This window comes from Euprymna scolopes, chromosome 44 (genome assembly GCF_053919585.1).
Source record: "Euprymna scolopes isolate OS-2025 chromosome 44, ASM5391958v1, whole genome shotgun sequence".
NCBI lineage: Eukaryota > Metazoa > Mollusca > Cephalopoda > Sepiida > Sepiolidae > Euprymna > Euprymna scolopes.
In genome coordinates this window covers 7,985,838-8,012,999 of record NC_136525.1, presented here as the reverse complement: position 1 = coordinate 8,012,999, position 27,162 = coordinate 7,985,838, and the positions used below count along the sequence as shown (strand labels likewise).

Sequence of the window (27,162 nt, the reverse complement as noted above, 5' to 3'; positions counted from 1 at the left end):
TCAAATCAAATTAAAAAGTTTGATCCATGTCCAAGTAACCTACATCTAAAATTTCAAGTGTTTAGACCCAAAATTGGTGGAGGAGTTTGGTAGAGTTTTCAAGGGTAAAATTGTTGAACTTTGACCTCTTAACAGCCAAATTTTTGGCTGAAAACCGATTTTCCTAAATCTCAATACCCCTTATGTCAAATCTCGAGTCTGTGGACTGAAAATTGACAGAGTAGTTTGGTAGGGAAATATGCACACACAGAGACAATTTCACTTTTATATAATTTTAAGTTGAAATACGTTTGAAAGCCAAATTACAATGCAATATTATGAAAATAAACAAGTATTTACTTGTTTAAAACTAATATATTTCAGAGTTTTATATTTTTCATCAGAATTTTATTTTTTTCTTTTGTTCCTCACCATAATGTTATATATATCTGTAGAAATATATTTTCTTATTATATACCAATCCTTATTTAAAAAGCTCAATGTAATTACAGAGCAATATAGTGAATAAATGACAAAAAGTTATATTCCAAAATTCATGATGTTGACCATCTTATAATTTATTCCTTTAATTCAGTTGACTTATACAATTCTTGACAGTATCTGTTTCGTAGCGCAAAATCAATCACTTAATTATTATATCAATCAACGAATCTATTATGCCCTTAACTGATTGATTGATATAATAATTAAGTGATTGATTTTGCGCTATGAAACAGATACTGTCAAGAATTGTATAAGTCAACTGAATTAAAGGAATAAATTATAAGATGGTCAACATCATGAATTTTGGAATATAACTTTTTGCCCTTTATTCTCTCTCTCTCTCTATATATATATATATATTTGATTTTCTGAATATTTACAATTTTTATTGAAAACTAGTTACCACTCCAGCATATCTGCTTTGCGTTTACATCACTACAAAGGATGAATTAAAAACAAGAAAAGTACAGTCAAAGATTCCTATTTTAGTCAAAACCGGGAAATGTTTTGAAACGGTGTGTGTTGAAACACAAATTTGAAGAAATAATTGGATGAAAACAATTCTATATAGATCAACAACAATAAATGATTTATTAACAATTTTACAACTGGTCGAAGCTAAACAAGAAAAGTTTAGTGCCAAAATTATATTTTTTAAAGATGGTTGGTTAGTTGTTTTTGTTTTACGGCATATCAACCCTTTTCAGGTTATTTAAAGCCGAATCCAGTGATTTTGAAGAACAATTTTTTAATAGAATATATATTTTTTTTTTTTTCAAGTCTATTTCTATTCAACCCATAGTTGGGACCCTAACAGGTACTACCACTCCGGGTCAGAGTGGACCTGGGAGCAATGGCAATTAAAGGGTGGTTCCACACTCCCCAAAGCCCATGAGCTGGGGCCTCACCATTGGATATAGTTTAAGGTCATATCCAGGACCCATTTTAAACATTCCACAGTACCATTTAATCCTTGATTCTTCTATTCTTGTAAGCTCAGCTCATCCAACGGTCCGCTCACTGTTTTTGACAGTGGAATTGGTATCTCCTCCTGAGCTACAGCGGGAGAAATCTTTGCCGGTATAACTAACTTCTGTCTCCCTGATTTCTGTAGCTCTCTTATAAAGACGTGCGGCTGTCTCATAATCTTCCTGGAAAAAAAAAAAAAAAAAAAAAAAAAATTTATTATTCATTCAGTAAAAATTTGGATAAATCTTTTTTTACAACTGCACGCCTGTGGAACTCTGTTCCGTCTGCCTGCTTCTCACCTGACTACAACCTGGATGTCTTCAAGTCCAACGTTTACAAATTCCTAATGAACCGCCCCCTTAAGTAAACACTTCATTAAATCTCCACACTAACGTCCTGTACTTGCAATAACCCTTATCCCTGAGTGGCTTCCGGGCCTTGATAAGTGGTTATCACCGTGTAAAAAAAAAATAAATAAATAAAAATAAAAAAAAGGCACATATAGAAAATTAGTCTTCTTTTTTTTTTTTTTTTTTTTTTTTTTTTTTCATTTTAGGAGGACCAAACAACTATAACACTTGACTTTTGTCCAAAAACCTTAATTCAATCACAAAAATTTTCTATTCAACAATCTGAAGCTTTCAAAATTTATATTCAAGTTGTGAAAAGATGTAATGTATTTAGTTTATTGTGAAATCTTCTTCTGTGTCTATTGAATTTGAGAAAACGATTTTGTTTGCATATTTTGTTGAGGGATATTCAGTCGAGAGACACTTAATGTTTAGTGATTGCCATGGTAGGCTGCTTTCTTAGAGTCTCATACTGTCAATACCTGCAACAGAGATAAAACTTTCAGATCATGAATGCAGGAGTTAAGTCATCACAAGAAAGCAATTTCGGGTGGAATAAAAAATAGGTATTACTTTTAGAACGCCTATTGTATTAATATTTATAAGTTACTGCTAACAGATCTGCAAAATAAATCCAAAGTCTTGTAGTCTGAGGGGAAAAACTATTGAAGCAAGTACCAAGTTTTTTTGGTTTTTTTTTCACCCAAACAAGGAATATTGCGACTTGGAATGTAAGATGTTACTATTTGAGACAATGTCTAACAGGAACTGTGGTGAATTGAGCAACGACATGTCTGTTCACATTTCATTTAAACTTCAGCAGGTTAGTACAGCCAGAGAAGCAGGAAACAAGGAGGGAATTCCAAAGTCTAGCAATCTGAGGGAAGAAACTAATATGAGGAGCCTGTCTGGTATCTAGGAGCCTCGACAATGAAGGAGTGGGATTTTGGTGCTTGTTGGATTAGTTGGTAGCATGTTCATCAAGAGGGACACAAGTGCTATGAGTTCATCAGAGCATATTCTATTAAAGTAGTTGTAAAATGGACACAGGGATGCGACCTTTCTGCGATGCAACAGAGGTTGGAGCTTGGCTGACAGTGCAGAACCTATTAGATTTGAGACTTTTTTTTTTTTTTAGTTATATTGTTAGTTGTTGTGGTGTGTCCACCCTACAGATAATAATGGACTCTTCCACTTATTATAAAGCTCAGAAGAATATGTTGCTCAAAGTTAGTACACGGATAATACACAAGTCATGCATACGTGGCAGACTGACACACAACAACACTCTTTATTTGTTATTACTTTTCCGTTCAATATATATTAAGGGACCACTAATTTTGGCCCCTTTAAGGGACCACAACATTAGTATACAATAACTAAATGAATACCCGTCCTAAGACAGGTAAAATTAATCCCTCCCCAAACATTTTACACCACACGTAGTTCTTTTTTATTATCTCCAATTGTATTTACCTGATCGTATTTCATGACAGCCAAATTCCTTAACGTTTCCGCAACACGCGGATGGTGTAGTCCAAAACTGTCTTCGTAAATACTCAATGCTCGTTCATACAAGGGCTCGGCTTCCAAATATTTGTTCTGGAAGAAGAAAAACAATCAAAATGAATAAATGTTTTAGCATGGATTACCCTTCGCATCGTAGAGTGTAGTTATAAGTAAATAATTTTAGTCATTTGTCTCTCTCTCTTCATAAGTTCTCTTCAATCAAACCTTGAAAAAACTCAGCAAAGTCTCCACAATCATAGTTTTTTTGTTTTTGTTTGGATTGTTTTTATTTTTGTTTTACGGCATATCAACCCTTTTCGGGTTATTTAATGCCGAATCCAAAGATTTTGAAGAAAAAAACTTTTAATAGAATATATTTGTTGTTTTCAAGTCGGTTTCTATTTAACCCATAGTTGGAACCCTAACAGGTACTACCACTCCGGGTCAGAGTGGACCTGGGAGCAATGCCAATTAAAGGGTGGCTCCACACTCCCCAAAGCCCTCAAGCTGGGGCCTCACCACTGGATATAGTTTAAGGTCATATCCAGGACCCCCATTGAGGGACTTTTACCCTCTGCAGGGGGGGGGGGGAGCAGTCGGTGTATTCTAATGCCCCACCGACAGGGCCTTTTGTTTGGAACTAGCCAAGCAAAAAAAACCATGACAAGCATTCTTACCTGTTGTGAAAATAAAACTGCCAAATTAACCAATGCAGTCGCTACAGCCGGGTGATTCTCTCCAAAAGAGCGTTCGCATATTTCTACTGCCTGCTTGTAAAGAGGTTCCGCCATGCTGTACTGACCCTGCAAAAAAGAAACATTCAGTTGCCATTAATCCTAATAAATACTGCTCAACACTATTTCAAAACCGCTTATTTTTTCTTTTAATTTTTAATGGGAGTCACCACTTATCAAGGTTCAAAGGCCACTCAAGGATAAGGGTTAATAAGTGACTGGTGGTCGCTGAGACAACACTGTAATGATCAGTAGTGGTGGAAATTGGGTAGAATTTGATTATTTAAGCGGATGGTTCAATTAGAACTTGTTTACATTGGACTTGAAAATGGCCATGTTGCAGTCAACTGGAAAACAGGTTCACAGTATAGAGTTCCACGGGTGAGCAATTCTAGGAAAGAAACTTTGTTTATGGAATTTACATTTAGTTTTAGGCGCAGATAGAGATTAGGGGAATTGTTGACAGTGGTTGTAGCTAGACAAGTGCTTGTTGTGACTGTTTTGCAGGAAGGAACCATAGATTGAAGATCAATTGAGCATTTGCCATGAAAATAACAATAGAGCAGAGATAGACTTGCAACACTTGATGGTGATCTAATTGTAAAAAAAAAAAACCCAGTCAAATATTAAAAATGCACTCACCATTTTTTTATAAAGTACGGCCAGGTGTTTGTTGATTGACGCCACGCTTGGGTGGTCCGGTAAATGCTGTTGAAGATAAGAAGAACAATTAGTTACAATAAAAAAGTTCGGACTTGCGTTTTTATCTCCTTTTATCACCATTGCTCGGATTTTTGCTTTTCCAGGGTTGAAATGAATGATTCGATCCTGGAAGAAGCCACCTGCTTTGAGAAGTTTGTACGGCTGATTTTCACTCTAGACCTCAAACGGAAAACTCCCATCAAATCCATTGCTAAAGTTGCAGAAAAAATGGTTACATCTTTCAGTACTTGTACAGATTAATCAAGACATTAAAAAATGAAAATATTGAAAAAAAAAAACGGTTATATTGTACGTATCCGTTATGGAATGAAGTTCTCCGAAAAAAAATATTTCACTTGATTTCATCAACTATTTTTTTCTTTTACAGTGAAAAAACAATTTATGATACCGAGCAAAAAGGTTTGATTTTTAGGAAGAAAAGCTTGTATTAAAGATGGGGGGGGAGTGTCAGCACTTAAAATTGAGTTATCTCCCCGTGGCATGTTAAAAAAATTGCAAGATGCCTACTTTCAACGCGCTGTCATAAAAACGTGTTTTTCCACTGTAAAAAAAAACAAAAAAAACTACTCGATCAAATCAAATTAAATTTTTTTTCGGAGAACTTCAGTCCATAACGAACATGTACAATATAACCTTTTTTCGATATTTTCATTTTTTAATGTCTTGATTAAACTGTACGAGTGCCGATCTTTCTATCACTCCCGAAAGTACAGCGCACCTGATGCAGTAGTCTTCCTGTACAAGAATCAAATACGTCCTAAGTTGGAGTATCATTGTTGTCACATCTGGGGAGGTGCACTTTCTCTTGCCTTGACAGAGTATATTACATTTTTTCTTAACTTCCTTTTTATGTTGACTTTGAAATCTGCTGATGGGTGATATGTTCTCGTTCCTGCAGCCCATTTAATAATCACATTTTGACCCTTTTAAATCCTCTCAAGGTGTTGTTCATTGCCGACTGACAATCTCATTGACACGTATCATAATAAAGAACATATATTACGCCTTCCCCAAATCAGTTTAATACGATAATATTTAAATTATTCATAGTTTTTTGTGAACACAAGAAAGTTAAGAAAAGTAATATACAAAAAAATGACACAAAATAACTAGAAAATAACTCCTAAACAAAGTACATAATCATCCTCATTATAATAAAAAAAAAAACATGTGTTGCCAAGGCAAAAATGAGAATATGTGCAACAGTACAAAATATGGCAATTTACTTGCATAAAGTCTCTCCATTTCCGATCTGAGATAAAAATCCTCACACAAAATCACGCTGCCTTCATAATATCAAAGAGAGAAATAAAAAAAAATAAAGGATGAGATGTTTACCTTCATACGGATGTGAAGTGCACGCTCATACAGGGGTATGGCCTTTTCGCATAGCTTGCGGTCGTTATAGAGAGCGGCCAAATTATTCAGGGATTGCGCAATGTCTGGGTGATCTGTGCCCAACAACGCCTCACGCATTTCCAAAGATCTCTTAAGGAAAGACTCAGCAATTCTGGAAAAAAAAGTTTTTTTTTTTTTTTTTACAATGGAATCACCAAGGTTCAAAGGCCACTCGAGGATAATGAATGTACAGTAGTCAAAATGGCAATATCATAGTAATCGTTAGAAGTGTAAATTTGGTAAATTGGATTACTTAAGGGGAACGGCTCATCAAGAACTTGTTTACATTGAACTTGAATATAGTAATTTTAATATATTTATATTAATATATTAATTTTGATATATTAATTTTGATATATTAATTTTAATATATTTATATTAATTTTAATATATTTATATTAATATATTAATTTTAATATATTTATATTAATATTTTTATTTTAATATATTTATATTAATATTTTTATATTAATGTATTTATTTTAATATATTTATTTTAATATATTAATATTAATATATTAATTTTAATATATTTATATTAATATTTTTATATTAATGTATTTATTTTAATATATTTATATTAATATATTAATTTTAATATATTAATTTTAATATATTAATTTTGATATATTAATTTTAATATATTTATTTTAATATTTTTATATTAATGTATTTATTTTAATATATTAATTTTAATATATTTATATTAATATTTTTATATTAATATTTTTATATTAATGTATTTATTTTAATATATTTATTTTCATATATTAATTTTAATATATTTATATTAATATATTAATTTTAAAATATTAATTTTAATATATTTATTTTAATATATTAATTTTGATATATTTATTTTAATATATTAATTTTAATATATATTAATATATCAATTTTATATTTATTTTAATATATTTATATTAATATATTTATTTTAATATATTAATTTTAATATATTTATATTAATATATTAATTTTAATATATTTATTTTAATATATTTATTTTAATATATTAATTTTAATATATTTTAATATATTAATTTTAATATATTAATTTTAATATATTTATTTTAATATATTAATTTTAATATATTTATATTAATATATTTAATGCATTTATTTTAATGTATTTATCTAAATGTATTTATATTGAACTATTTGAGATTGTGTCTAGCAGGAGACTGAGGGAAATTGAGCAGCAAGATGTTTGTTCACATTACATTTAAACTTTTGCAGATTAGTACAGTCAGAGAAACAAGAAAACAGGGAGAGAATTCCAAAGTTCAGCAGTCCAAGAGAAGAAACTATTAGAGTAGAAGGTGTTCCAGTACCTAGGGGCCGCAACAGTGAAGGGGTAGGATCTTGCTGCTTGTTGGGTTAGTCAGGAGTATGTACGTCGAAGGACGCACAAGTGCCATGAAGTTATGAGTGGCATTTTAGCACTGGATGAGCTAAGCTTATTAATAAAATTAGTGTCGAAAATAGTGAAGAAGAGTATACTCCAGAAAGAAGTTCCAGCAGAAAACACATTGTTCTTGCATTTCATATTGAAAACGATCTTCTTGGATAAAAATTTACCGTGTAAAAACGTTCATGTTTTTAATTTTTTTTTTTTTAAATTCTTCCACCACTCTAAATAGGTACTTAAAAAAGAGATTTAGGTGACTTACTCTTGGTTATTCTGTAAATAATAAAGAACTCCCAATTCGTTTAGAGTATGTGCCAAGTCAGCGGAATCTGGTCCCATGGCCAATTCTTCAAGCTGAAGAGCCCTGCGCTGTACCATCGGGTCAATGCCACGAATTTGACCCTGAAAGAAGAAAAAATATACTAATGACCATGCAACAACACATAAAAATATACTTTTTTAAAAATCAAATCGTAATTATTTAGATCGATGCAGAGAGATCTCTAACTCAGTTTCCTAAACACTACAAACTAAAGCGACAAAACAATTTTTTTTGTCCAGTGGCTGTGCAGATAAAGCTTTCAAATTCAACTTCAACTTCAGTTTAATGAAACCTTTCAAAGTTCGAATCTCAATGTTTTTTTGTTTTGTTATTTTGCTATAATTATTTCCTAGGAAATATCAAGAATCATCACAAACTTAAATAATATTTTTCAATTACTATATTTTAATTTAAAGTATAAAAAAACTATCTTCTTTAATCTGAACTGATGTGCAACAGATATATATATATATATATATATATATTTTCTTATATACCAATCCTTATTTAAGAAGAGCAATGTAGTTACAGAGAAATATAGGATTTTAATCATGTCAAATCACTCTTTATTTCCTTTGGACGAATTGATTGTTGCTATTTCTTCTGATGAGTTAAGGGCAAAATAGATTCACTGATTGATATAATAATTAAGTGATTGATTTTGTGCTATGAAACAGATGCTGTTAAGAATTGTAAATGTCAACTGAATTACAGGAATAAATTATAAGATGGTCAACATCATGAATTGAATTTTGGAATATAGTTTTTTGTGATTTATTCACTATATATATATATATATATGAAATAAAATGGAGGTGGAAGGACCTGGATACTCAACGTTTCGCCCGATTTATGCGGGCTTCTTAAAGAGGGATGGTCATTGACGAGAGAGTCGGAGGATTGGGGCTATATATAATGATGGGGGAGAGCAGCGTGTTTTCCTTATGTAAATTAGATGTCATATATACATGTATATACATTTTATGAGAGAAGAACTAATTAGAGTAAACTAGTGTAGTGGATTACGTCTAAAAGATAAAATATCATAGAGATTAAAAATTGTGTTTGGAAATATAGCGGTTGATAGATTAAATAAATAAAATGACACGAGATTACGAAAGAATCTTTTTTTTTTTTTAAATTAGAAATAATTGAATTGGGATAAAATAGCGCAGTAACTTAAAAGATGGTGTCTAAAAATAAGAATAGGAGGTGATAAAATGGAGTCTAAAAATAGATAATGATAAAATACAGTAAATAAGTAAAATAAAAATAAAATTAAGTGAAATTACGAACGCCATATTTTGTCACATCATGGAAAACGACCACCATTTTGATTTTAACAAAGCAACTTTCCTTAAACACATACATAACAGATCCACACGACGTTTAATTGAGTCAGCTATAATCTCCCATTCCAGCAATATAATTAAGCAAAGAAAAGGTTTTTTCCACGTTGCTCCCTTTCTGTCGAAAATAATTATTAAAGAAAACAACTTAGACACCGGTTAAACGCGAAAAAAAAAAAAAAAAATTCTTTCGTAATCTCGTGCCATTTTATTTATTTAATCTATCACCACTATATTTCCAAACACAATTTTTAATCTCTACGATATTTTATCTTTTAGACGTAATCCACTACACTAGTTTACTCTAATTAGTTCTTCTCTCATAAAATGTATATACATGTATATATGACATCTAATTTACATAAGGAAAACACGCTGCTCTCCCCCATCATTATATATAGCCCCAATCCTCCGACTCTCTCGTCAATGACCATCCCTCTTGAAGAAGCCCGCATAAATCGGGCGAAACGTTGAGTATCCAGGTCCTTCCACCTCCATTTTATTTCATATCGTCGGATTTAATCCAGCTCAACAATCATATATATATATATATAGTGTTATGATGGAATAATTCCAGGAGGAAATCCGGGTATGAGAGCTCAATGTGGTAAACAGAGCAATAACATAAAAATATAACAAAGCAATAACATAAACAATTATGTAATTTCCGTGTTATATTTTTATATTATATATATATATATATATTATGTATATATATATATATATATATATATACAATATATTTCACGCGGTTAATGGTAGCCGAATGGATTAGGTCTTCGCTAATCGAGCTAGAGATGTCTTGTGACGCGGGGTTTGAATCGTTCAACTGGTATTAATCATGACACCTTGCACTGAAGATTCTCGAAAGGATGAAACACTAGTGTCTGTAGGTATTTAATTACTATAGTAAAAAAATAATTATGACAGCCCCTTTAAGAAATTCGTTTCTTATCGTTGAGCACTTTCAGTTGAATTAAAGTCGGTCAATTTAGCTCTTATGCATAGATCATCGTATAACGATTAGATCACTCTCTGACTGACGTAAATGAACATTTAAAATTAAAATGTTTAAATTCAACATTATTTCACGTGGTTAATGGTAGCCGAATGGATTAGGTCTTCGCTAATCGAGCCAGAGATGTCTTGTGATGCGGTGTTCGAATCGTTCGACTGGTATTAATCATGACACCCTTCACTGAAGATTCCCGAAAGGATGAAACACTAGTGTCTGTAGGTATTTAATTATTATAGTAAAAAAATAATTATGACAGCCCCTTTAAGAAATTCGTTTCTTATCGTTGAGCACTTTCAGTTGAATTAAAGTCGGTCAATTTAGCTCTTATGCATAGATTATCATATAACGATTAGATCACTCTCTGACTGACGTAAATGAACATTTAAAATTAAAATGTTTAAATTCAACGTTATTTCACGTGGTTAATGGTAGCCGAATGGATTAGGTCTTCGCTAATCGAGCCAGAGATGTCTTGTGATGCGGGGTTCGAATCGTTCGACTGGTATTAATCGTGACACCCTTCACTGAAGATTCCCGAAAGGATGAAACACTAGTGTCTGTAGGTATTTAATTATTATAGTAAAAAAATAATTATATATATATATATATATATATATATATATAACATGCAACAAAACAAACTATGCTTTTTAAAAAATCAAATAACTGTAATTATTTAGATCGATGCAGAGAGATCCCTAAAGCAATTTCCTAAACAGTACAAGTTAAAACGACAAAACATTTTTGTTTGTCCAGTGATTGTGCAGATAAAGCTTTCAACTACAGTTTAATGACAACTTTCAAAGTTCAAACCTCAAACTAGATAGTCATGTTTTTTGTTTTGTTATTTATGTATATATACTAGCCTGGGTAGTATATATATATATATATATATATATATATATATATATATATATATATATATATATATATATATACTAGCCTGGGTGCCCAGTGTTGCCAGGATATTTGGAGGTGTATGTTGAGTAAAAAAAAGAAAGAAAAAAGTGGTAGTAGGCAGGGAGGTTCAAACCCGTACCGCGAAGGAGGAAAAGAACATGAAAAAAAAAGTGATATCTTTGCCGTTGCGTCCATCGCCAAACTGGAAGTGGCAAAGGTTTAAATTAAGGCTAGTCAATCCGAAGGAGGGGATGACTTTAAAAAATATTGGCGAAAAAAGTGACCCTTCCTTGTAGAAAAGTGCCCAGTTGAGGGTGAAGGAATTAATGCTTTTAGCTGATTTTTCGATATTTGTCGTCTGAAGGATCGAGCTTCAAAATGATACCGATCTCGTGGAAAGTTTTAGGCAGACATACAAATATACATACATACATACATACATTTAAACAGAGAGGTGAGATTTATATTATAAACTAGCCTGGGTGCCCGGCGTTGCCCGGGTGTTTTGAGCAGAAAAAAGAAAAAAAGTGGTAGTAGGTAGGCAGGCTCGAACTCGTACCGCAAAGGAGGAAAAGAAACTGAAAAAAAAAAGTGACATCTTTGCCGTTGCCTTCATTGCCAAACTGGAAGTGGCGAAGGTTTAAATTAAGGCTAGTCAATCGAAAAGAGGGGATGACTTTTGAAAATATTGGCGAAAAAAGCGACCCACCCCCCATTGTAGAAAAGTGAGTGCTCGGGTGAGGGAAGTAATTTTTTTTATCAATTCTTTGATATTTGTCGTCCGAAGGGTCGAGCTTCAAAACGATACCAATCTCGTGAAAGGCAGACATACATACGTACATACATACATATATTTAAACAGACAGGTGATATATTATATATTAAGAATAACAGTATAGCTATATTCTAAGTTCCAAATATTTCTCTTTCTTACCAAACAGTTCTTTCAGCATATCAAAACTTTGATACATTTTTCACAGATCTGTTTTCTTGTGCAGAAACAATCAATTATTATTATTGTGTCAATATCGAATCTTTTCATGCATATGCTCATCAGAAAAATATAAATTTTCTACTTAGAAAGAAATATGAATGATAGTATAATGTCGAAAAAGAAATTTCATAGAAAACCCAGCATTGCATGTATATTTAGGTAGCCATCGTGGTTTTAAAAGTCAAAAACCAAGAAGGCTACATAAATAAATACGCAATGCTGAGTTTTCTATGAAATTTCTTTACAGACATTTTATGAAACTTATTTTTATTTCTGCCTTCAGTGACCAAATTGAAAAATACAATTTTTGATTCCGTGAATGGATAACCTTGTCCATAGAAATACTCACCGTACTTATACGAGGCCCTCTGGTTTTCTTCTTGATGGTTAATGCTCTTCTTTTGAGGGGTTCTGCCAGTTCATGCCTTAAAACGAAGGAAAAAGAAACAAATATCTTATATACAAAAAAATGCTTGTGTGTTTGTTCGTTTACAACATCTGACAATCAGTGGCGGCTCGTGCATGGAGCTGTGGGACTGCAGCACCCCCAAGTTATTTCTACACAATATTAATGATAAAATTAAAAATAATACGTTTGTTTATTTTTATTATTTTATTTTTTCTATGTGTACATTATAAAATCATTAACTTTAATGTCGGTATCTCCAAATTCATATAATAACAAAAATAAAACTTGCTTGGAGCTGTGAAATTCACAGTTACACTTTCTTAATGAAATTCTCTTGTACGCATGCGCAGATTAGATGCTTTAGGCAGCCGATGAAAGCCGCTTGAAGAACTGTCGCTTGGCGCAGTTCCGTGTCATGAAATTCGTTGTTTGCTTAGAGTGTGCGCCTGTATAGATATGATAACATTGTTATTGAAAAAAAAAAAAAAGGAGGTTTACTTATATTTTTTTAAAATTATTATTAAAATCTGCACATAACGTGTTCTTGTACATAAAATATTGTGCTATTTTTTTTTAAATATGCACACTTTTAGCGTTGCGATTTAAGTCGGTAGCAGACGGAAATATATAATATGCAGAAACTGTTTATTTTTATTTATTAAAAGTATTCGGGAATTTAGCAGTAAAGCTAACACGCGGCCAAGAGTAAAAACCAAATATACAATAAATAAATTTTACCATAAAAATAAAGTTACTTTTCCATCTACCTGCCTTTTTGTTTGTTTCTTTAAAGTAGTTTTAAATGCTATTTATTTTTCAACAACTAAACTTTACAAAAACAACTGTTTACATTTTTTCCTAGAAGCAAAAAAGCGAAGAAACAGTTTATGTTGAAAATATATTTCAGTTAGAAATCTTTTTAGCGTGTATGTTTTAGATATAAAAAAAATTAGCATTTATTTGCCTCCGACAAGGACAATGTTAGAAGTTTTACACTTTGAAAAATGAATTTTTTACACAAGATTTTTTAATTAAAATGTGTTTATAAGTAAAAAAAAACATAGTTTTTTTTATAATTATGCATTTTTAAACTTTACATTGAATTTGTTAGTAGATGGGTCAGATAATACGCATTAAAAAAAAGTAATTAGAAATCCTTCTGGACTGAGACAATTTTAATTTTTTGTTTTTTGGGGAAGAAAGCTACATTAAAATTCGATGTTTTATAATGCTTATATATGACATCCTATTTTCTTATAATAAATCTCCACTTTATGTCGATCTTTACCGGCATGGGAAGGTCAATAAATAGCCAAGTTTGTTCTTTTTATATAAAAAGCAAGTTGTTAAAAGATTTGTAAATAAAATTTTGTATCTTTAAATATTTTTGTTTGTTTGCTCACTAATGTAAACTTTTTTATTTTGCATTTTATTTACAAATACGTTTTGTTATAAATACATCTTTAAAAATAAATTTTGTAAATAAAACTGTTATTAAATAAAACGCTATTTTCAAATAGTAAACTCCTAAATTAACCCTCGTAGGGAGGCAGATAAATTTCAAAGTTTTTCTTTTTTGTTTTTATAAAAAATAAGTTATTTTTAAAAATGTTTTTCGTTTGTTTGCAAAAAACAAAAAAAACAAAATAAAAACGCAAACTTTTATTTAATCTGAAAAGGAATAAATATATATATTATTTTTATTTTGTAAAGTGTACATAATTTTAAAAAATCTTTTTAATAAAAAAGTTTTTGCGTATTATCCATTTCTGATTGATTATTTGTCTTTGTTATATATTTGAATATTTATTTGAATGTTTGTTTATTATTTGAATAAATATTTATTTATATATTCGAATTCCTTTACACGATATTCAAAAAATACGTAAAGTTTTTGAAGCAGCACCCCCACTAATCTTGGGCACGAGCCGCCACTGCTGACAATCAGTTTTTATCTGTTTGTTATGTTTGGGGGACCTTATTTAGAATTTGACTTGAAAAAAATAAAAATATGGAAAATGCAGACAAATCTTTATATGATCTATGTACCCATCACAGAATGAAGATGCCATATTCCAAAAATCACGTAAATTCATCAAAGAGTTTTTCTGTTTTGTTTTTTTTTAATAAAAAAATAGCAATTTTATGACTAGCGAGACGGAAGAGGCAAAAACCACCATACTTTTTAGAATTTATTAAAATTTAAGGGCAGACAATTCAATTCGAATTACTGAGATCAAAATCAGTCTTGTAATTGCTACAATTTACTCTTAAAATCGCTAAAAATCATAAAAAATGATTTTCTATAAAAAAAAAGAAGCTATTTGATCAAGTTATATGATTTTTGGAATATGACGTCTTTGTTCCATGACGACTATGTACATCATAAAGATTTTTGTGCATTTTTGTTTTATTAATTAAATATACTGTTAAATAAGCACCTTATATTTCTTTCTGTCTATCGGTTTGTCTGTCTCTTCCACTTCTTCTCAGAAACTACTGGGCCAATCTGGCTGAAATTTTGTATAGACCACTGTTATAAGGTGCAGTGAAATAATTATTATGGTATCCCTCTCATGCACAGTTAGAGATTAACAGGGATCAGTCACAATAATACCACATTTACTCTAGAAGTTTTCTTGGAAACTACTGGTCCGATCTGACTAAAATTTTGTAGGAATAATAAAAATGCAACTTACTTGTCTTGTTTCTGATAAAGCACAGCCAGAGCATCCAGTTCTTTGGCAACCAAATAATGTTCGGCTCCAAGGGCATTTTCATAGATATCCAAAGCTTGCTTGTAAAGTGTCTCAGCTGTGGTCACTTTTCCCCACTGTGCATGTAGGCCAGCAAGTTGATGCAGCGATCGGGCCACAGCTGGATGATCAGGATCGAGCCCTGTTTCACGGATTTCTAACGATCTCTGTAAAGCCGGGAGAGCCTAATCAAAGAACAAAAAAAAAATAAGGCAATATTCCATGTTATTTGGATTCTTCAGACGACCGTTCTCTAATTTTAAGTGTTATTTTCATCACATATCAATTATTTTTTTTTAAATTCAATTTTCACGCTAAATAAGGTACAGAGCCACTTTGAAGTAGGGCCTATTATCAAGAACATAAGTTGCAGGGACATTATGAAGGGGGATGAGTGGCAAGATGTTTGTTCACATTACATTTGAACTTCTGCATGTCAGTACAGTTGGGAAAGCAGAATCCCGGAAAGGAGTTCCAAAGTCTAGCAGTTCTAGGGAAGAAACTATTGGAGTAGAAGGCTTTCTTATACCTAGGGATCTCTACTGTGAAGCGGTGGGATTTAGCTGCTTGTCGGGTTTGTCAGGGGTAGTCATGTCGAGAGGGTACAAGTGCTTATAGTTCGTCAGAACATTCACCATTAAAATACTTGTAAAACAGGCAGAGGGATGCAACATTTTGTCAATAGTACAGAGGCTGAAGTTCAGGACCTATCAGGTTGGCGACTCTCTTTTGAACCCTGTCCAGGAGTAAGAGACAAGCAGCAGATGCACTAACCCAAATGTGACAACAGTACTCCATACATAGGCGAATGGTGGCCTTATAGAGGTACAGGATACTTTCAGGTGTAAGTAGTTTTCTAGCATGGTAAAGAGAGCCCACCTTCTTTGCAGCAGTCTTGGCAATGCTCTCAATGTATCTGTTCCAGTTCATGTTCCCTATAAATGTTAGGCTGAGGAGTTTAAAGGATGTACTTTCAGGTAATGCGTTCTTGGCCATTGTTATTGGTGGTAGATAAGGTTTCTTGCAATTATTGAAGAAAACAAGCTTAGTCTTGTCAGTATTGAATGTGACCATCCATTTTTGTCCCTATCTACTACAGATTGGAGGTCATCCTCTAGCGTTTCTGCCATTTCCTTAGATGTGTGTTCATTTGTTTTCCCCTCGTGCATGTTATAGAGAGTGGTGTCATCGGTAAATATACCCATCTCCGAAACAATTTTATCAGGGAGGTCATTTATGAATATCAAGAATAATAAAGGTCCAATGATAGACCCCTGAGGTATTCCCGCATTTATATCATATTGTTTAGATGTATGACCGTCGAGAACAACTTGGAGGTCATCCTCTAGTGTTTCTGCCATTTTCTTAGATATGTGTTCATTTGTTTTATCAGGGAGGTCATTTATGAATATCAAGAATAATAAAGGTCCAATGATAGACCCCTGAGGTATTCCCGCATTTATATCATATTGTTTAGATGTATGACCGTCGAGAACAACTTGGAGGTCATCCTCTAGTGTTTCTGCCATTTTCTTAGATATGTGTTCATTTGTTTTCCCCTGGTACCTGTTATAGAGAGTGGGGGCATCATTGATTTTTACCACATACTTTACCGGTTACACCACATGTCGATGCAGCATTTATAGAAAAGACTGAGACTAGTAACATTACGTCTGTGAGAGAGAGATTGCGGTGAAGACGAAAGAGTGGGACCAATCAAATCACATATGCGTTTCTGCAATTTATCACAATTTATCAAGAACTTTCAAATGGGGCAAAGATTGACCGCCCTAAGTATAAAAAACAAAAATCACAATTTCTCACGATTTCTCACAATTTATCACGATTTATCACGATTTATCACAATTTATCACGATTTATCACAATTTATCACAATTTATCACAATTTATCACAATTTATCATGATTTATCACAATTTATCATGATTTATCACAATTTATCATGATTTATCACAATTTATCATAATTTATCACAATTTATCACAATTTATCACGATTTATCACAATTTATCACAATTTATCACAATTTATCATGATTTATCACAATTTATCATGATTTATCACAATTTATCACGATTTATCACAATTTATCACAATTTATCACAATTTATCACAATTTATCACGATTTATCATGATTTATCACAATTTATCACAATTTATCACAATTTATCATGATTTATCACGATTTATCACGATTTATCATGATTTATCACAATTTATCACAATTTATCACAATTTATCACAATTTATCATGATTTATCACAATTTATCACAATTTATCACAATTTATCACAATTTATCATGATTTATCACAATTTATCACAATTTATCACAATTTATCATGATTTATCATGATTTATCACGATTTATCATGATTTATCACAATTTATCACAATTTATCATGATTTATCACAATTTATCACAATTTATCACAATTTATCATGATTTATCACAATTTATCACAATTTATCACAATTTATCATGATTTATCATGATTTATCACGATTTATCATGATTTATCATGATTTATCACAATTTATCACAATTTATCATGATTTATCACAATTTATCACAATTTATCACAATTTATCATGATTTATCACAATTTATCACAATTTATCACAATTTATCATGATTTATCATGATTTATCACGATTTATCATGATTTATCATGATTTATCACAATTTATCATGATTTATCACAATTTATCATGATTTATCACAATTTATCACGATTTATCACAATTTATCACAATTTATCACGATTTATCACAATTTATCATGATTTATCACAATTTATCATGATTTATCACGATTTATCACAATTTATCATGATTTATCATGATTTATCACAATTTATCACAATTTATCACAATTTATCACAATTTATAACAATTTATCACAATTTATAACAATTTATCACGATTTATCATGATTTATCACGATTTATCACAATTTATCACAATTTATAACAATTTATAACAATTTATCACAATTTATAACAATTTATCACGATTTATCACGATTTATCACAATTTATCACAATTTATCACAATTTATCACGATTTATCACAATTTATCACGATTTATCACAATTTATCACAATTTATCACAATTTATCACGATTTATCACAATTTATAACAATTTATCACAATTTATCATGATTTATCACAATTTATCATGATTTATCACAATTTATCACAATTTATCACAATTTATCACGATTTATCACAATTTATCACAATTTATCACGATTTATCACAATTTATCATGATTTATCATGATTTATCATGATTTATCACAATTTATCATGATTTATCACAATTTATCATGATTTATCACGATTTATCACAATTTATCATGATTTATCATGATTTATCACAATTTATCACAATTTATCACAATTTATCACAATTTATAACAATTTATAACAATTTATAACAATTTATCACAATTTATCACGATTTATCACGATTTATCACAATTTATCACAATTTATCACAATTTATCACGATTTATCACAATTTATCACGATTTATCACAATTTATCACAATTTATCACGATTTATCACAATTTATAACAATTTATCACAATTTATAACAATTTATAACAATTTATCACGATTTATCACGATTTATCACAATTTATCACAATTTATCACAATTTATCATGATTTATCACAATTTATCATGATTTATCACAATTTATCACAATTTATCACAATTTATCACGATTTATCACAATTTATCACAATTTATCACGATTTATCACAATTTATCATGATTTATCACAATTTATCACGATTTATCACAATTTATCACAATTTATCACGATTTATCACAATTTATCATGATTTATCACGATTTATCACAATTTATCACAATTTATCACGATTTATCACAATTTATCACAATTTATCACAATTTATCACGATTTATCACAATTTATCACGATTTATCACAATTTATCATGATTTATCACAATTTATCATGATTTATCACAATTTATAACAATTTATCACAATTTATCACGATTTATCACAATTTATCACAATTTATCACAATTTATCACGATTTATCACGAACCTTCAAATGGAGCAAAGATTGACCATCCCAAGTATAAAAAACAAAAAAAAAAAAAAAAAATCACTTCTGTATGCAAAACTTTTCTTACCTGACTGAGAAGTCCGAGATCCTTGAGGAAACGTCCGAGTGTCTCGTACATATCAGCAATTCCAGAAATGCTGATATTTAAGTTGGATTGGTTCAAAACTAGAAATCAAAACAGAGAAAATAAAAGAATTATGATTTTTAGTGCAAGCCCAAAGTAATAAGGGAGACGATTCAAAATCAAGATTTTAGAAAGCCATTCTTCGTATGACGAGGGAGAATTGCTCTCTTTACCTCTCTGACCTTGCAGCTTACTGGATGATCATGATGAATAAACCATTCGTTTCCGAAAATTCCTGTATTAATGTAAGAATTATGCCACAGCGTTTGTTTTAACTAATAATAATACTCAGTCCTCGGAGGCTAGCAACACATATGCACTACATCAACGCCAGCAAGATGAGAAAGTATGATTGTGAATTGATTAAAGCATTGATTTGTTAAATGAATTTTTGTAAGTAGATAATTACTTCGGGGTCAATTTAGAGATAACCCCTTGATCTATGTGACACTACACTGGAAGAGGCTTTTTACATTCTGCAATCTCAGATATGTTGTATTAGTTTCTTCCTCTGTCTACCTAAAACTAACTATCAGAGTAGCCCCTTACATTTCAATGATAACATCTGTTGTTTGGAGTGAGGAAATATAAGGGAGGTAATGCCTGGGATGATTATCTCATGACACCAGAATAGATATCGGACAATTTAAAAAAACAAAAAAAAAAGCAATTTTGTCTGGAAGCATGGTGGTATGATTACCACAATAGAGATACCAACTTATCTCCTACTTTGTAGGAGATAATGCTGGGGAGAATGGTATCATGACAAATAAACATATACTACACTCCTCTCCCAATGCAAGAGATAATGCCTCCGCCACATCCAAAAAAGGTATTTATTTTCAACTAACCTTCTTCCATGTATTTCGTCTGGTTCAGATATGCCTGGGCCATTCTTGCTTTATCGGCACCAATCAACTGCCAATAGGAAATCAGCTCAGCACAGCGACCTCTGAAAAAGAGGAGGAGGAGAGAGAAAGTAATAGGAGGAGAAGAAGAACAGAGGAGGAATGAGGTAAGGTAGGAGGAAGAGGTTTGGGTTGGTTGTTTTGTTGTACAGCATATTGTTGTAAAATTAATTGATTGTATGATAAAATTTACAGCTACCAAAATTATCCTCAGTCGACAGGATTGCAATACACATGCAATGTGAGAAAACACAGATTTCTTCTTTTTTTTTTACATAGGCATCACCACTTATCAAGGCCAAGAAGCCACTCGAGGATAAGGGTTAAAGAGTGTACAGTAGTAAAATTGGACAATATAGTAATCGTTAGTAATGGAGATTCGGTAAATTTGTTAACTTAAGTGGAACAGCTCATCAAGAACTTGTTTACGTTGGACTTGAAGACGACCATATTGTAGTCAGCTGGAAAGCAGGAAAACGGAAAACAGTTCCACAAACGTGCGGTTCTAAGAAAGAAGTTTTGTTCATGGAATCCATGTTTAGGTTTAGACACAGATAAAGAGTGGGAGGAATTATTGATAGTGTTTTCAGCTAGATGAGTGTTTCTTGTGAAAGTTTGGCGAGGGGGACCATAGATTGGAGCTCAGTCGAACACTTGCCATGAAAATAACAATAAAGCAGAGACAAACTCGCAACATCTCTTCTGTGAGAAAGAGGTTGCAGGGAAGAGAAAATGACATCCCCTACAAGGCTATGAAGTCTATTTTGAACTCTATGCCATATCAACCCTTTTCGGGTTATTTAATTCCGAATCCAGTCATTTTTGAAAAAGATTTTATGCTTCAAATTCTTTATATGTTAAAATATTCATTCATGGTGTTTGGTTTCACTGTTTTGTTTTATGGCATATCAACCCTTTTCACGTTCCTATTTACTTGCCGCCCCACGAGGGAAGAGTTAGGCACAAGGTCGGTTTTTAATATGGAAAATCCAGCTCCCCCAAAAAGGGTACTTTGGACAGAAACAAAAAAAAAAATTGTCTCAATCTGGAAGGATTTCTACTCCATTGACTGAGAATAGAAAAAGTTAAGTGCAGCATCAAAACAGATACTACACTGTGATCTTGGCCCGAAGGCCATGAGTGATGTAATTTAATTCCGACTCCAGTCATTTTGGTAAAAGATTTCATGCTTCAAGTTCTTTATATCTTCAAATATTTATTCGTGGTGTTTGGTTTGTTTGTTTTGTAGGAAAAAATTTTTTTGGCTTTGCAGGACATGACTGGGTTTTGCAAAGGGAAAGGGAAAAACACTAACATCAATGTTCGGTGCATTTTAGGTCATAAAGTGAACATATTCAGACATCATCATCTCGAAGGAGGAGGAAGAGAACCAGTGGAGGAATGAGGTAAAGTCAAAAAAGGTGAAAAAATAAAAGAAGTGACGGGAGGAGATGACATAGAAGAGTGTCCACTTGTGTAGGTTGACTCTTGTCTTAGCAACCTTTGCTCTGGCCTGGTTGAGTGTTACTCACTTTTTCTAGAAAGAGAGATCAGAGCCTGCTGGGAGGTCTTCTTTCGGTGCTGGAAGAACCTTGTTGTTGTTGTCTTTGACAGATTCATTCCACCAACACAGGCGAAGGATGCTGGTGTTGTTCATTCAAGGCCTGCAACAATGGCAGAACTCTTGCAAGATGGTAGTCACTGAGGCACCTCTTAGTCTCCAAATAGTGGATAGCGTTTGTCATTGCTCTATTTGTCATGCTCTGCCTTATGATGGATCTATGGCACGGCGATTCCGGACATCCTATAGACAGATGGCCATCTGTCTATCGGAAAAAGTTAAAAAGAAAGTAGGTGAAATATGATGCTGTGAACACGTACTACATGGACAACATATATAGGACAATTCTGGGTCTTCTTTGAAGATTTCCCTACCATAGGGAAAGCTGCGATTATCTTTAAAGTCAGGTTTTGCTATCCTGTTTGAGTAACCTGTAATAATTGAGGTGCTAAAGATATAGTTGGTCCCAACAATCAAAATATAACAACAACTCATCTTATGTTTTGAGGATTGATTAATTGGGATGCTTTAGACTACTATTCAAGGACCCGTGGTATAGTGGATAATGTTCTTGGTAAAATTCGGTTGTAAGTTTTAAGTTACACTCTTCTGGAGGTTGAAGGTTCAAACTTCAGTGCAGATGAAAATAAAAATACAATTGCGAATTACTTAGGATTTCTACTCCGTCATGGCTGATGGAATGAAGACTCGTATGGATTAAATAAAGGGTTTCATTCAAAATTCAATTCAGATTCCCAAGTTCGACAGAGCGGCCAGATGTGTGTGACCCTGACAGATCGCTGACCCCCCAACGTCATGTGTGCCATGGTATTTTTTGTTCACTGTGTTTCTTATGGGTGGATCGTCATTTTCTCGCTGGCGGCTGTCGATGGGGACACGCATGGGTTCACAAAGTAGAAATATTAAAATAAAACAAACACAAAAAAAAAAACAACCATGCTTCACATATATTAGATGGTTGGACTGTCCAACCGTTGTCATTATCAGCTCCCATCCATCGCGAACGGCATCTAGTTGTCAACTGACTGTTTTCTCTGTATCTGAAGTCACCCTCACCTCCGGCCACCCAGAAGCTGCCCTTCCCTTCTGTAGGCTTCTATTGTCATTGTCAAATCTAAAAGGCTTGATATAAAAATACCTACAGATTCATTGTTTGCTACTTCCTATTTCATTGTACATTTTTATGACCCTTCCTATCTATTGTTCCCCTTCAGCATTTTGTGATTCATGTTTTTTTTTTTTTTTTTTTTTTTTTTTTTTACACAGTGATCACCACTTATCAAGGCCCGGAAGCCACTCAGGGATAAGGGTTATTGCAAGTACATTACGTTAGTGTGGAGATTTGATGAAGTGTTTACTTAAGGGGGCGGTTCATTAGGAATTTGTTAACATTGGACTTGAAGACATCCAAGTTGTAGTCCGGTGGGAAGCAGGCAGACGGAACAGAGTTCCACAGGCATGCAGTTCTAAGAAAGAAGCTTTGTTCATGGAATCCGCGTTTTGATTTAGGCACAGATATAGAGTGGGGGAAATTTTTCACAGTGGATTCAGCTAGACGGGTGTTTTTCGTGAAAGATTGGCGAGGGGGGACCAGAGATTGGAGTTCAGACGAGCACCTGCCATGGAAATAACGATAAAACAAGGATAGGCTCGCAACGTCTCTTCTGTGGGAGAGAGGTTGCAGGGTAGAGAAAAGGGCATCCCCCACTAAGCCACGAAGTCTATTTTGTACTCTGTCAAAGCAGGATAGGCTGTTTTTAGCAGCTCCTACCCAGATATGGCAACAGTATTCCATCCTTGGACATACTTGGCTTTTATATAGATAGAGAATTGCATCAGTAGTGAGATATCTTCTGGAGCGGTAGAAGGATCCCACCATCTTTCCAGCGACCTTGGCAACAGACTTGATGTACGTGTTCCATTACTTTCATAGTATCACAAAACAAAACAAAAAAATAAATAATTCATGGGATTTGCTTCGTTAGAAAGCATTTGAAAATGAAAAATTTGAAAATGTTAAGAAAGCTAACAAAATGCGATTTTTTTTTATTAATTTATTTGCTAAAAAAAAATAATCGCATTTTGTTGGCTTTTTGTTGGCTTTTTTAACATTTTCACCTTCATAACAGAAAGATTCCTGAGTTTGACAAGATACAACTGACGAAGGTCGGAGGTTACATTGATTGATACGTTGTGTAAAATGACATTCAAGGTGAGAACAGTAGTCCTCAGAATCCAAATATAACAACAACAACTCACCTGGCGTAAAGACGTTGGAACACGCATAGATTCAATATACAGTTCTTTAACGCAACTCTGTCTCCACTCTGTTTAAGTAACCATGGTAGCTCGTCAGCAACACGACAAGTCACATGGCCTGGCCTGAATAAAAAGAGGACAAAAAGAAGCTCTTAAGGTATTAATTAATTTATATCCGAGCCAGAGACAAGGCCATTAGTGAAGTATGAAAGCAGTATTGAGCTTGCTCAGGTGAGGATAAAAGATACAAAAATTGTTTCTCATGATGGTGTCACACACACACCTAAAGTCCATCTGATATATACAGAATGTGTTGAATAAAAGACAAAAGAAAATGGTTGTTCGGTAATAAAATTTATATCTGAGCCAGACATTAGCTTATATGAGTAGTAATAAAGTAATGAAAAATGAAATATAAAGACAATATTGTAGACACAAAAATTGTCATATTTTTTTATGGTTTTATGTCAGGTTAGGTCTACTCTACAAGTCATTTTCCATTATGTTTTAAAACACTAACTTGGTCAATTTTTATGATAACTGAATAAATCTTGAATTTTTACCCATGTTTTCAGGCTCATTCTTTCGCATGAATGTTGAACCATTCCTTATTATAATCACAGTTGCCATTTTGGCAATGTCCGCATGCACTTGTGCATTCTAGTCCATGCCTATTGCAGGTACACCTTAGGATATTGCATCCTTCCAAATAGTTGCCGGGAATCATCTGAATATTTTGTCATCACTGGAACAAGTTTGTCTCCTCCTACCATCCTCACTCAAATTGTACCATTTTATCATGGCATCCCATTCGCTTCATAAGTCTGCAGAGAATGAAATCTGCAGGCCGAAGCGGTTGGAAGGAGTCGTTCTGGTATGACGAACATCTTTGCTCTTGCAAATTTCTTGCAGAAAATATTGTTTCTAATCGATGCCAGTGCGTCCATCTGAACTTGTTGGCCTGTTCTTTTCTTTTGAAATTATAATTTGAACTTTGAATGACTTTAAATTGGTGTGAATCAGTCCACGTGGTGACTCGCATTTCTTTTCGCAGTAATGAGAAATATGCGTCTAGACATTGTATCTTTTAATCAAGAATTTTGAGCGACTCATTTCTCCTCATTCATTATTCATTTCTTCTTTCTTTCTTCTTTCTTTCGTCACTTGGTTGATTTTTATAAAAACAAAAAACGAATATATAAAATACTAGCATGGGTGCCCGGCATTGCCCACGTATTTGGAGGTGTATGTTGAGCAAAAAAAAAATTTTTTTTAAAGCAGTCAATTTTTTTTAACTTTGACCCCTATTATGACCCCTTAAAATTTATTGTTTGGGGCTCAAATCAAGTTATTAAGTTAGATCCATGTCCAAGGAATTTATATCTAAAATTTCAAGTGCGTAGACCCAATATTGTCGGAGTAGTTTGGTAGAGTTCTCAAATGTCAAATAGTTGAACTTTGACCCCTTAATCGCCAAATTTCTGGCTGCAAACCAATCACATCGATTTTCCCAAATCTCAGTACTCTGTATATCAAATTCCGAGTCTGTAGACTATAAATTGACAGAGTTATTGCTTAGGGAAATGTACACAGACAGACAGACAGACAAACAGACACTTTCACTTTTATATATAGATAATTTCGACTACAGATCCATGTTCTACTTTCATTCGTCTCCGCCGTTGATATGCATGCTTCTTACTATCCTAGAACTACTCAGGGAATATAAGAACCATTAGCTCATACACAGTTCGGTATCACGTGGCGTCCCCCCTCCCCACACACATAGGTTTTCACTTGATGGGATAGAGTTGGGTTGTGCATTTTCGCTGGTAGACTCCCCTATCCATGGTTTATGGAGATTTCTGAGTGTTTGAAAAGTTCAGCAAGAGGTATACACAGGTGTAATCAAGTTACATCAAAGTCAGGTCAATTCATTGAAATCACCATCGACAAATAAAATGCCCTTGGGGTGTGACTACAGTGACAATGTAGTCACAAATGGTTATATAATCATCCAGTAAGCTGCATGCAAAGTCAGAGGGGGACAGAGAGCAATTCTCTCTCTTCATACTAAGAATGGCTTTCTAAAATCTTGATTTTGAATTGTCTCCCTTATTACTTTGGGCTGTTTTTAAGATGACATTGTGAGGTCATCACTCGTTGTTTATATCGGAATTGGTCGACAATTTTGGTTTGAGAATAATCAACCGTTGGATTATTGTGAGTGCATCTCTTTTCTAACGACCAAGCATCCAATATTGTTATAGAATAAAAATATCTAGCAGTTATATCTTCATATATCAGTGTGTCATCATTCTTTTTAAATACAGAAGACATACACGAAAATATCAAGAAACAAAATTGTCTCCAAAAATATTAATAAAATTTTACACACAAATACTTACATGAGCATGCCACTAAAATATTCAATCAACTCCTGACGGACTTCAGCGATTTCGGATTCTTTGTTTTCACGTTCAAAACAGAATTTGAACAAAGCCTGCGACATCTAAAAAAAAAAAATAACGAACAAAAAAAAAATAACAAACAAAAAAAAATAACAAAACAAAAAAATGACAAAACAAAAAAAATGACAAACAAAAAAATGACATACAAAAAAATGACAAACAAAAAAAATGACAAACAAAAAAAATAATAAACTAAAAAAACAAAACAATGACAATAAAAAAATAATAAACTAAAAAAAACAAAAAAATGACAAACAAAAAAATAACAAACAAAAAATAACAAACAAACAAAAAATGACAAACAAAAAAATAAACAAAAAAACAAACAAAAATAACAAACAAAAAAATGACAAAAAAAATAATA

General features: G+C 32.5%; 1 protein-coding gene across 2 annotated transcripts in view; it reads right to left on the bottom strand.

Annotated features, from left to right (window-relative positions):
• Positions 1-1,049: 1,049 nt before the first annotated feature.
• LOC145268670 (nephrocystin-3-like) overlaps positions 1,050-27,162 on the bottom strand; it is a 110,279-nt gene continuing 84,166 nt past the window's right edge. For both annotated transcript variants that reach the window (XM_080124160.1, XM_080124161.1), the window contains 12 exons: positions 26,736-26,839; positions 24,328-24,450; positions 20,430-20,530; positions 19,522-19,619; positions 15,269-15,510; positions 12,510-12,585; positions 7,840-7,979; positions 6,107-6,278; positions 4,688-4,753; positions 3,989-4,114; positions 3,279-3,404; positions 1,050-1,634 (listed from right to left, as the gene is read on the bottom strand). In XM_080124160.1, the coding sequence (XP_079980286.1) occupies positions 1,485-1,634; positions 3,279-3,404; positions 3,989-4,114; positions 4,688-4,753; positions 6,107-6,278; positions 7,840-7,979; positions 12,510-12,585; positions 15,269-15,510; positions 19,522-19,619; positions 20,430-20,530; positions 24,328-24,450; positions 26,736-26,839 (1,524 nt within the window). In that variant the 3' untranslated portion in view covers positions 1,050-1,484. The remainder of the gene's footprint in view (positions 1,635-3,278; positions 3,405-3,988; positions 4,115-4,687; positions 4,754-6,106; positions 6,279-7,839; positions 7,980-12,509; positions 12,586-15,268; positions 15,511-19,521; positions 19,620-20,429; positions 20,531-24,327; positions 24,451-26,735; positions 26,840-27,162) is intronic.